Consider the following 12,904-nt stretch of genomic DNA (forward strand, 5'->3'; position numbering starts at 1 on the left):
TTAATAAAAATACAACTTTTCCTATTTAAAATTAATTTTGTTTAAAAATTAAAAAAGCCAAGATAGAATTATAGGGGTCAGGAATGAGTAAATAGAAGTGAAACACTAGAACAGAAGTAACCAAGTTAACACAATGAAAAGAATGTCAACACTGTTACTGATGATTTCTTCTAGAAACTAAATCTAAGAAACAGGCTTTACTCTGTATCCTGTCACCAAAAACAAAATTAACTAAAGAAGAATCTTCTTAAAAATTCATTTTGGGGAGATCCAGTGGCCTAGTGGCAGGAAGCTGCACTGTAATTCCAGAGGTACGCGGTTCAAATCCACCAGATGCTCTTCTGGAGAAGAAGGAACAATCTCCTCCTGTACGCGTCAGATCCGATTTGACAGCACACATACCAAAAATAATAATTTTTTCTTAAACTCGTTTTTAAGATTATATGGAAGAAATATAAACAGCATTGTGCAAAATGCCTTTGTTTTTAAAAAGACTGCACTAAAAGGAATATGGTATCATCACTTTCATTCATATCAAGTTTTGTAAACAAGGTCAGTGTCACATATTACTTATGAATACAAGCTATTTCAGGTGGGGAGACTGCACAACAATGAAAGAATATTTTGGGTTTTTTTTCAAAGAGAAAAGGGAACTGGCGGGGGGGGTGAGCAGGGAGGAAAATGTGCAACAATGAATGAATGGAAATCCAAGTTCTGTAGAAACTTTCATTAAAATCTCAATTAAAAAATTCAAGCTATGCATCAAATACATGGAAAAGTTTAAAAAATTATGAGAATGAATAATTTTAAATACAAATTAACTATGAACCAAAACCAAGGTATATGGAATGTCAAACTGGGGTTGAGGGTGTAATAGTGGAACCAAACTGGTGTCAAATGCCCACCTTTACTTCACCACCTCCACCAGCACTTAACACATTTCTCCATCCTTGTTCTCTGGCCCTATTAATTCTCTCCAACTTTTGGGAAAGAAAGAAACAACATATTATTTCAAGTAGATAATATAAAACACACAAAATACATAGAACAATGAACTATAAATAAATGCACTATTTTTTTTAAAAAGTGTGTATGGCATTATTTCGGGTGAAATAAGTCAATTACAAAGATTTGTATTATATGATGTCAGTTTTATACAAAGATAAGACAAACATATAAAGAACAAAGTTTATTAGTAGTTATGAGGGAAGGGAGGTTTTAATGCTAATGGAATATTGCATTAAGGCTAGAGCTGCACGGCCAATTATTATAACTGCTGCCAATAAACTATGTTTATAAAAAGCTGATTTTGCCAAAGTTGTGACAGACGTACTTACAACAACAATAACAAAAAAGAGTAGTTGCTGAGGCTGTTTTATACAGCCAAAAGTCTCACAGTAACTGGTTTCTCAGTTTAGAAATGTAGTGTAATGATTTCCTAGGATATCCCCGTTAATTGGTCCAGTAATATGTTTAATGCTTCTATCTCCTAGTTCAATACTTGGTGCCTGGGGCCTTAAAAATCTCACAAGTGGCCATCCAAGGCACAAGAATTATTGTCTATTCACCTGGAGAACAGAAGATGAGCCAGGAATATGAAGAGAGTATGAAATATGTGATGAATACCACCATGAACACTGCCTCCTTTGCCATAAGACCAATAAAACTCAATCTGCAATATCATTACTAAACATTTTGGTCAAAAATTCCATTGAAGAATCCTGACCAAAAAGCAAAACAAAGAACAGAATTTAAAATTCTTACTGATTTCAGACTTTATAGAATTATGAAATCTGGATGAAACCCTAAAACTATTATCTTGAGATAATCTTTAAGCCTTAAATAAAAAATGTTCCCTGAAGTTTTTATAAAATTATTCTAACTTGTAAAAACAGGGTAGCCTTTTTTAAAAAAAAAAAAAAAGGATAGCCTTGAGCATAACGATCTTTTTAAGGAACTGTCCATGTGAGAGAAAATTAACAGCAGTAACTTGAAAAATTAGATAGAAATGGGGGGAAATGAATTATGTTAATGTTAATGATGGAAGAATAAACAAAAAACAAAGGTGAGAATCACTGCTCAATTCAAAGAAAGTTATCAGTGTCACTGAAATGCACATGTAGAAAGCAGCGAATTGGTGTATAATGTGCTACGTATATTCTAAATAACAGTGAAATATATAAAATTATATATATGCATGTTTATATATATAAAGATATGTGGGTGTGAGAAAGAAGAAAAGTAAACTATGAAAAGCCAGATTATCCTCTTACCCTTTCTTTTTCTTGCCTTTTCATCTGCTCAGCCTTCATTAAGCTACTCTGTAACAATTTTAAAAATAAAATCTTTTGACAATCTAAAATTTAACAAAGGAAATGTAACAACAACAACAAAAAACCCCCTACCTGATCCTTATGTTTCTTTTCCTTTTCAATACATTCCAATTTTCTTTTTCTTGGTGCTTCCTTAAAGAAAAAAAAAAATAATAATAATTCCTACTTTTCTTAGCTTTATCAAAAAATTCAGTACACCAATAGCAGAGGTATGTTCAGGTACATTTTAAAAAGTTTAGAGATAATTTGGTTGAAAGAACTAAGGAGGAAAGGTTTGGAGGTCTTATACTAGAAGATTTTGGTGATTTTTTTTTTTTGCTTGTCGGTTTTGATTTTTCAAATATAATTATTTTCCAATGCTTTAAAATAAGCAGACACATGTCTTTATACCTCAAACATTTTCCTCCTTTCTTCTCCACGATTCATTTTCTTCACTGTAGTTTGATGGGCCTGGACAAAAAGTAAAACTACAAATTAGATAGGCTGAGGAACCATTTCAAAATTTCAAATTTATGGAAATTTAAAAAGGAAAAGGTAAAAAACCAATACTGCTATGTTGTTATCTGCTTTCAAGTCACTTCCAACTCATAGCAACCCTACAAACTATAGCTCTGAACTTCACTCCAACCTGAGCTAATCTTATTGTCTCTGACACAACTAAACCCCACCCCACAATCAGCCCAATCTGAGTCAATCCATCTGATTGAGGGTCTTCCACTCTTATGCTACCTCTCAACCCTGCAAGCATGACTTCCCTCTCCAAGGACTGGTCCCTCCTGGAACATATGTCAGACAAAGCTTCAGAATCCTTGCCGCCAAGGAGCACCCTGTTTTCACCCTCTCCAGGACAAACCAGTTTGTTCTCCTAGCAGTCCACTGTATATTCAATACTCTTCTCCAGCACCACAGAATTTTCCTTCTATCATCCCTAGTCATTATCCCGCTTTATGACGCATAATTGCAAAGACTATGGCCTGGATAAGACATACCTTAGTCTCCAGAGTGATATCATTGCTTTTCAGTACACTGAAGACGTCCTTGACAACAAACTTTGCAATTAGTCTTTTGATTTCCTGACTGCTGGTACCAACAGTGTTGATTATGGAGCTAAGCAAACTAAAGCTGTTAACAATCTCAATGTCTTAACAGTCTATATTATGCTCCCAATCAGCCTCCAAAAATTAAAAAATATTGTAACATTTGATATGCTTCTGCTAAACACTAAAGTAATTCCTGAAACTCAAAAAACTGTGGAAAAGGTTCTACCTCAAATATTAAATAATTTTATGCTCAGATTAAGGCTGTTAATTTCACAAAATGAGAATGTCATTTCAAAAGCCCAAAAAAGAAAAAAAGGGTATTTTTCTTTAGAAAAAAAAATTTAGATAGTATGTATACTGTGTGAAATTCAGACAAGAGTAATTGATAAAATATTTCTTTCACTTTTTACCTCCTGAAATAAACAATGACTGTGGCAATGTATGTCAGAGGCGGTAAGGATGGCCCAGGAGTGGACAAGTTTCTGAACCATTGTTGATAGGGTCACTCTGAGTCATAGTCAACTGGATGGCACAAAACCACCAGCACCACTTATATACACACAAATTTTCACTTTTTTTATGCTTTTTACATAAAAGTATGACAATAAGTCACAGGAAAAATACCTTTTAAAAAATTAACTGTTTTGACATTTACACAAGATGATAATCAAATTAGCAACTCCAGTTGCACACAGGATGGTGTGAATTTTTCCCACCCTCAAATATATAGATTTACACAGTGGATTCAAGCATTTCAGAAATGATGAGGCTGGTGCATGACAAGGTAAATTCGAGATCTGTTGTTCACTGGGTTGCTGAGTTGTAGTCAACATGACAGCACCTAATATAAGACATGTCATTGTACATGGATCTTTGCAAATTTCTCCCAAGGGCAAATTTTTTAGAAATACAACTATAAAGTAAAATTGTCATTTAAAAGACAAACTGTTTTCCCAGGAAAGAAGCGTTATCAATTTATACTCGCACAAAAGTATCCTGAATTTTCACTAATATATCATCAATTTTTTTAAATGTATGCTTCTTGAAAAGGCTGAGAATATTTTCCAGCTTCTTAGATTTCTTCTAGTATGTATTAATTGTCCAAATTCAGCCTTATTTAAATTCATGAGCTCTTCATGTATTATGGAAAATAAAACTTAGTATAAGAGGTTTTGCAAAGGTTTTTTAGTCTGTCTTCTATTTTTAATTCTTTATTTTTTCATTGCACAGAAGTTTTTCATTTTTATATAGTTAAATCTGTCAATCTTTTCTTTTGTGGTATCTGTATACTGCTAGCAGTGTTGAGGGTCCTGGATACTAAGTTATGTATTGAGCTGTGAACAAAAAGGTCAGCGGTCCAAGTATGTTTCACAGGAGAAAGATCTGGTGGTCTGATCTCCCTGAGATTTACAAATCTTGAAAAAACAATGGAAAGTCTTGATGTACAGGAATCAACTTGACAGCAGTCAGTCTGATTTAATTTTTGGTATATAGTGTCTTGCTCGGAGAGCTCTGGTGGTCTAGTGGTAAGAAGCTGCATTTTCAAAGGCACACAGTGCAAATCCACCAGCTGCTCCATGGGAGAAAGATGGGCAATCTCCTCCTTGGCGATTTAATACCTCTGAATACCCACAGGGAGGATCAGTTATAGGTTGGTTGTGATTAGGCATTGTAGACCTCAATATATTTCTTTCTGGAATATGGTTTAATTTTTTAATTTAGATGATTAATATATATTGAAGAGGAGACTATGTAAGAAATGAGCTAGGAATATATACTTTTTTCCCAGTCTAGAAAATCTAACCATTTTGTAATCAATTATCAGGTAATACATCTTTTTCCTCTTTGGTACAAAATAATTTCTCATATAACAAATTCCCTCATTTTGGCCTAGATTCTATATACTGTTCCACTTATCCATCTTCTCCCGATCCTTTGAGGTGTGTTCTGTTGTTTTTTGTGTTTTATTTTAAACTGCAATATAAAGTCACTCACTGAAAAGGAGATAAAGCATTTAAACCACCTAGTAAACTTAAAGGAAACATTTATGTAATCAGCACTTCAGTCAAAAATGAGAAAACTGCCAATACCTAGAAGCCGTCCATGTGTCCTTTCATAATCACAATCTCATACTTCCACCACCAGTGGTAAATACCATGCTGACTTTTGTAATAACCACTCTTTTGTTTTATGGTTTTACAACATTTATTTATCCATGTTAACCTATATAATTATTTATAATAAAAATATGTAATGACCTATTTAAAACATATTTCTAAATATAGATTTTTTTTGTTAATAAATTTTCTATTAATGGAACCATACAATATACACTCTTTTGTATCTTGCTTGTTCAACATCATGACTATAAGATTCATTCATGCATGTTGTTTGTAGTTTATATCTGCTTTCTTCATGGATATATAGTATTCCATTGAGCTGAAATCTTTCTTCACAGTTATCTAGTACTTCTCTCAGCATTTTAGTGCTTTACTATCTAATTTTTTCCCATTTTATTTAAATTTCTGCTGATCTAATAGCAAGCAAGATTTACTAAAAATTCTCAATTTCTTCCTCTTCGGCTCTAGATGTAGGAGAATATAATTGAATACTAATCATGTTAATGAGTCTTCCCTGTATGTGCATGGATATTATTCTATCACTCAACATTCTTTTTCAGGACAGAATTTGAAAATGACTTTTTTTTACTATGAATGCAACACCATTCTTTCTCTGTTTTTCATTTGCTGCATAGTTTACCATGTGATTATCTGATTCAAAGTGGCCAAAGCTGGTGCTTCTCATCTCACTAATGCCTAATATGTGGCTATCAACACATTCTATTTCACTTTTAACAATTTACAGTCTTCAACATTCAAGCTACATACATTCTATGTTCCAATTATTAAATGATTTTTATTATGGTCTTTACTCATTTCAGCTGACCTCCAATCCGGACTCTACCACTATGCTACTCTGACTATCCTCTTTCTTTAGTGTTCGTAAGTTTCTCAAAGCCTGTTGTTTTTTAATTTTTTTTTAAAAAATGGTCTATTATTTTGGAAAAAGATGACCCATCCTGCTTTCTAGTCAGATTTAAAATTGAGAAAGGAATGTGTCAGGAATGTATTCTCTCTCCATACCTGTTCACTCTGTATGTTAGGCAAATTATACAAGATGCTGGACTCTATGAAGAGGAGTCTGGTGTCAGGATTGGACGGAGACTCATCAATAACCTACATTACATAGATGACATAACCTTGCTTGCTGAAAATGAGGAAGACTTGAAGCACTGTTGCAGATCAAGGAATGTAGCCTTCGGTATGGATTGTGTCTCAATATAAAAAATACAAAGATTCTTACCACTGGATAATAGATAGCATCATGATGGCTGGAGAGAAGATTGAAACTGTCAATAGCTTTGTTTTGCTTGGATCCACAATTAACACCGTTGGTATAAGCAGTCAGGAAATAAGGAAATACTGGACTTGGAAAATCAGAAGTTAAGAACCTCTCCAAATTACTGAGGAGTAGTGATGTTGGTGTGAAGACTAAGACGCATCTGATTCAAGTCATGGTCTTTCCAATCATTTGCTATGCATCTGAGAACTAGATAATGAATAGGGAAGATGGAGGAGGAAGTGGTGCCTTTGAGTTGCCTTTGAGGGGCACTGAATACCATGGACAGTCAAGAGAACAAATAGCTAAGTCTTGGAGAGGATGCAGCCAAAGTGCTCTTTGGAGACAAAAATGATGAAGCTTCACCTCACATACTTTGGGCATGTCTATGAGCAACTATTCCTTGGAGAAGGACATGATACTAGGAAGGGTGGAGGGTCAAAGAAGGAGAGGAAAACTCTCAGCCAGACAGACTGAAACAGTGACTGTTTCAATGGGCTCTTGTGTGTCAGGAAGTAGAAGAATGGTGCAGGATAGAGCAGGGTTCAGATCTTTTGTTCATAGGGCATTATGAGTCTTTTAAAATTCTTTTTCTTTGTTGTTGTTGTATGGCATTGAATTGGATCCGACTGGCACAAAAGGAAGACTGCCCCTCCTTTTCCAGCAGAGCATCTGGTGGATTTGAACTATGTACTTATGGGATTGCAGCACAGCTTCTTGTCACTAGGCCAACAAAGCTCCCTATCACTAATGAGTCTTACTCAACTCGATAGCCCCTAACATCATCATCAGCAACAACAGGAAGCAGGTATGGAATCACATCATCTGCTAATAATATCCATGTTCTCTCTTCTCTTGTAATTCATCTCGTTTATTTCTCTTTTTAACTTAATTGGCTGGGACCTCTGACATAATATTAAATCACAGTTCCACAGTAAACATTCTTGTCTGGATCCTTTCTTTAACGCTAACACTTGCAGGTTTTCATCATTAGATATAATGCCTATCAAGTATTTCTGGTATATAAACCATATCAACTTAAATTTCGCTTCTATTTCTCGAGTCAAAAGAGCTTTCAAAACAATAATTACTGTTAGTTTTACTATTACTGAATGAACTGAGATAATTTTATATGCAGATTTTTCCTCTAATCTATTACTGTTGGGTGCTACTGGGTCAAAACCAATTCATAGCTGATCCTCCAGCTGGTTTTTAGAGGCAGCATATAAGGAGATTGCCCAACCTTCTCCAGCAGAGTAGCTGGTAGATACAAACCACATGCCTTTGAGATTGCAGCACAGCTTCTTACCACTAGGTCACCACTGCTCCCACCTCTAATCCACTTCTTGTTGTTGTTAGGTGCCTTCGAGTCAAGTACAAATCATAGCAACTCTACAGAAAACACATCTGAACCCTATTGTATGATGTGTCATCCTCACAATATCGGATACAGTCAAGCTTATTGCTGTAGTTGCTGTGTCAGTCCACTTGGCTGACGGTCTTCCTCTCCTTCATCATCCCTCTACCTTTCAACGCATGATGTCCCTCTCCAAGGAATAGCCTTTTCTAGCAACTTGCCCAAAGTATGTAAAATGAAGCATCATCATCTTTGCATGCAAAATCTTTGCCTCTAATCCATTAATGCAGTAAAATTATACCAGTTGATTTCCTTGTATTCCATGAATGTACTCCCTTTGATAATTGTTTAAATTATACTTCTGACTATCTGTTTTTAATACTGTTTCAGGATTCTACATGCATATTCACTAATAAAACTGATTTACGGCTTTCTTTTTATTTTTCATGCAAACCAAATTTGTAGTTAGTTAATTTCACTGTTTCCCAAGCAATTCAATGTACATTCTATGTATATATTAAAAAGAAAATTCTTCATAAAAAAATTATTGGTTATCTACTAGTCACCAATTTTGTCACTTCAGGTGCTGGAGAAGAGTGTTGAATATAACATGGACTGCTAGGAGAACAAACAGGTTTGTCCTGGAGAAGTTGAAGCCGGAATGCTTCTTTGAATCAAGGATTCTGAAGCTTCATCTGACATATTTTGGGCATGTTGCAAGGAGGGACTGGTCCTTGGAGAGGGACATCATGTGTGGTAGAGAGGAGGGGCAGCGAAGGAGAGGAAGACCTTCAATGAGAAGGATTGATTCTGTAACTGGAGTGGTGGGAATGAGTGCGTTTGAGATGGCTAGGTTGGCACAGGATAGAATGACGTTTAGAGCTCTTGTACACAGGGTCGCTGTGAGTCGCAAGCGACTCAATGGCACATAACAACAACAGCTATAAAAAAAAAAGATATTTCAACAATGAATGAATGGAATTCCAAAATCTCTGTAGATGTCCATTAAAATTAATTTTAAAAATCCAAAAAAATAAAGATATTTCAGAATACTGTATTCTTTACCTATGTTGGATTTCAATACAAAAGGAAGCAGAAACTTCATGAAAAAAATTATTTCTACAATCTACATTATCTGAAAATTGATAGAGGGTCATCTATGGGTCGGTTCCTACCCAATGCTAACCAAAAACATTATCATAAAAATAATTCAACATTTAATTGAGTCATTAAAAGTTACGTGATAGCACCTAACAACAACCTGTAATATAGAGTTGCCTCGATAACTCCATTTCAAAGACTTATGTATTTCAGCAATCATCAATGCTATCATAATACTTTTATATTATTATCTATTGCTTCAATTTTCTAAGTTTCCTATGGTAGCAATAGATACCATCAAAATTCTGATCCTAAAGCAAAAATTCAGAATAATGTAAAATAAATATGATTCTCAAAGAGGGTAAAAGTAATAAACATTATTTCAGAAATACATCACTGTTAAAATATTAAACTGTCTTATATAAAAAAAGAACTCCTAAGAAAGGAATAGAACATTAGTAATTCCACTGAAAAGAATTGTTTAAAAAGTAGCATAATACAAAACTATGTACTTCCTCACTTTAATGTATTATGTAATATGAACTCAGTAAAATTCTGCTATTTGTTCTTTTTGTTATGTGCTGTCAAGTTGCCTGCGACTCATAGTAACCCTAAGGGCAATAGCTCTGAAGCCTGTCCTGTCCTGAGTCAGTCTCACTAATTCCAATCCATTTACCTCCATTGCTCTAGTCACTGTATCAACCTATCTCATCTGGGGTCTTCCCGTCCTACACTGTCCCTCAACCCTTCCAAGCATGATGTCCTTCTCCAAGAATCAGTCCCTCCTGGTCAAATCCCCAAAGTATGCAAGATGGATCTTCAAAATCCTAGTATCCAAGGAGAAACTTGGTTTCACTCTCTCCAAGACAGAGCTATTTGGTTTTCTTTGCAGTTCATAGTATGTTCAAGACTCTTATCCAGTACCACAACTCAAAGGCATCAATTCTTCTTCAATCATCCGTATTCATTATCCAGTTCTCTCATGCATAGCAAGGAATTGCAAAGACCATGGACTGGATCTATCAGACCTTAGTCTCTAGATTGATATTGTTGCTTCTCAGTACTCTGGAAAGATCCCCGACAGCAGATTTACCTAATGTAATTCATCTTTTGATTTCTTGACTGCTGGTGCCAAGAATGTTGATTGTGTAGCCAAGCAGGTTAACTATTAACAACCTCAATCTCTTCTTCATCCATCATGGTGCTGCCAATTGACCCGGTGGTGAGAATCTTTGTCTTCATAATGTTGAGCTTCAATCCATACTGAAGACTACATTATGTAATACTATCTCAAAAACCCTCATAGCCATGGATTTGGAACTGACACATAGCTGATCCTCCATTGAGTTTCCAAGGCTGTAAAGTGCATGAGAGGTGCCTGTCCATCTTTCTGCCATATAACCTTGGTGGATTAGAACCACTTTGGGATTTACAGCACAACTCCATATAGACGAGGCCAGGTATGAACATTTAAATGAGAATAATTATCTTAAAATGCATATTGGGTAATTATTAATTCATCATAATAAACCAAATTAATTTTATGTTTTTTTCCTTCGCAAATCAATTTTATCCTTTTATTAACTCAAGGCTCCATCAACAATGTGATAAATAGTAGCAAATCTCACCCTCTTTCTGCTATCTTGAAGGCTTAACTAAATAGTTCTTTTGATGTATGCAGTGTTAACTCACTCTCAGAAGCCTCCTACATTCCTTTCCATTTTGCTGGATTCTGACTACTAATCTCTATTTGACTAGTGGTTCTTTCAATTCAACCCTTACTTGGGCTAACCATACATCTTACCACCAGTGCCCACACCATAAAGACACTAAGATTGATGAGATGTGCAACAATGTATGAATGGAAATCCAAAGTCTCTGTAAACTTTCATTATAATTAAGAAAAAAATTTTTTAAAAAACCAACAATATTGGTAAAATAAAAATACTGGAGATTTATTAAGTGAATAATTATAGTATCTCTACAAATGGCTAACTTTTAAATAGGTTATGCACAATGTAGAACAAGAAAACAATCTTTAGTACAGATGCATGCTGACAAGTAAGTTATAAAATGGGAAAGACTATATCCCCTTTTTAATGGTCCATATTGTCTTACAAGGGAGGTCTGGTGGCAAAGTGGTAAAGAATTGTGGTGCAATTCCAAAATAAAGTCAAACAGTTTAAATCCACCAACTGCTCCATAGTAGAAAGATGAGCAATCTTCTCTCTGGTGATCTGTTGACTCTCAAAAGAGGGTTAGCTATGGATTGGCTCCTACTCAGTTGCCCATAACTACGGTCTTACATGTAAATAAGTTTGATAGTTTGTGAAATAAAGTACCAAGTTATTACACAGAGATTACGCAGGTTTTTACAGAACACTATTTCTATACAGTTGGGGGGGAAAAGATACCATAAAACGTTATCCATACTACAAATTATTTTGTTTTGCATTTTTTACTTAAACTTGGGACCAAAATACTGACGTGCATTCAAATAGCTCCCTCTGGTGGCTTAATACTAATTCTTTATTTGGATGGAAGCCTTTCAAAAATAGGAGATTCCCCCCCCCATTAAAACAGTACCCAACAAGTTGTTATGATGTGAAAATATTTTATATTTTGGAGAAGATACTGAGGCTGTTAACAGTGTAAGCTTTCTCAGTTCCACAATCAATACTCCTTGCACCCAGCAGTCAAGGAATCAAAAGACCAACTACACTGAGAAAATCTGCTGGTCAGGGACCTCGCCAGAGTACTGAGAAGCAACAGTGCCAGTCTAGTGACTAAGATGTGCCTCACCCAGGCCACGGTCTTCACAATTACTAGCTGTGCTATCAAAGAGCTAGATAATGACAAAGAAAGGCAGAAGAAAAATTTATGCCTTTGAGTTGTGGTGCTGGAAAAGAATCTCAAATATACCATGGGCTGCCAAGATAATAAAAAGGTTTGTCTTGGAGAAGGTGAAACAAAGTTACTCCTTGCAGGCTAGGATTTTGATGCTCAGTCTCATACTGAGGGTATGGCCACGAGGGACTGGTCCTTGGAAGATAAAATCATGCTAAGAAGGGTGGAGGGACCGCACAGGAAAGGAAGATGCCAGATGCGATGGATTGACGCAGTGACTAGGGTAATGGAGCTAAGTGTGTCAGAGTCAGCAGGACTGGCTCAAGATAGGGCAGGCTTGAGAGCTGTTGCATATTGGGTTGTCATGTGTTTTATTTAGAAATATTTTCAGGTCCATAGAATTTTTAAAATTCCAAAAATCAAGCATGAATTTAAGTTAAAAACTTGCTTCAGTTCTTCTAAGAAGGAAAAGAAGTCAACAAATGAAAGATAACAGGTAAGTCTGAACTCTAGAGATAGTAATCAATACCATCTATTCCAATTGAAGTATTTCAGATAACAGATGTTGCCCTATATGTGCTCACCAAGTTGTGCCAAGAAATCTGGAGAACAACCACTTGGTCAACTGACTGGAAGAGATCTATATTTGTTCCCATTCCAAAGAAAGGTGACCCAACTGAGTGTGGAAACTACAAAACATTGTCATTGATTTCACATGCAAGCAAGATTCTACTGAAGACTATCCAAAAACGATTAGAACAGCACATCAGCAGAGAACTGCCAGAAGTCCAGGCTGGGTTTAGAAGGGGTCGTGGTACTAGGGATAT

At 35.5% G+C, this 12,904-nt stretch overlaps 1 protein-coding gene across 1 annotated transcript in view; it reads right to left on the reverse strand.

The window, feature by feature from the left end:
• Positions 1-12,904, reverse strand: part of NEK1 (NIMA-related kinase 1) — a 229,495-nt gene that overhangs the window by 170,615 nt on the left and 45,976 nt on the right. The window contains exons 11-14 of the mRNA XM_006902136.1: positions 2,724-2,783; positions 2,392-2,465; positions 2,274-2,319; positions 906-980 (exon numbers count right to left, since the gene is read on the reverse strand). Of these exons, the coding sequence (XP_006902198.1) occupies positions 906-980; positions 2,274-2,319; positions 2,392-2,465; positions 2,724-2,783 (255 nt within the window). The remainder of the gene's footprint in view (positions 1-905; positions 981-2,273; positions 2,320-2,391; positions 2,466-2,723; positions 2,784-12,904) is intronic.

The sequence above is a fragment of the Elephantulus edwardii genome, unplaced genomic scaffold, assembly GCF_000299155.1.
Source record: "Elephantulus edwardii isolate Elephantulus edwardi_28Jun2011 unplaced genomic scaffold, EleEdw1.0 scaffold00371, whole genome shotgun sequence".
Classification (NCBI taxonomy): Eukaryota; Metazoa; Chordata; class Mammalia; order Macroscelidea; family Macroscelididae; genus Elephantulus; species Elephantulus edwardii.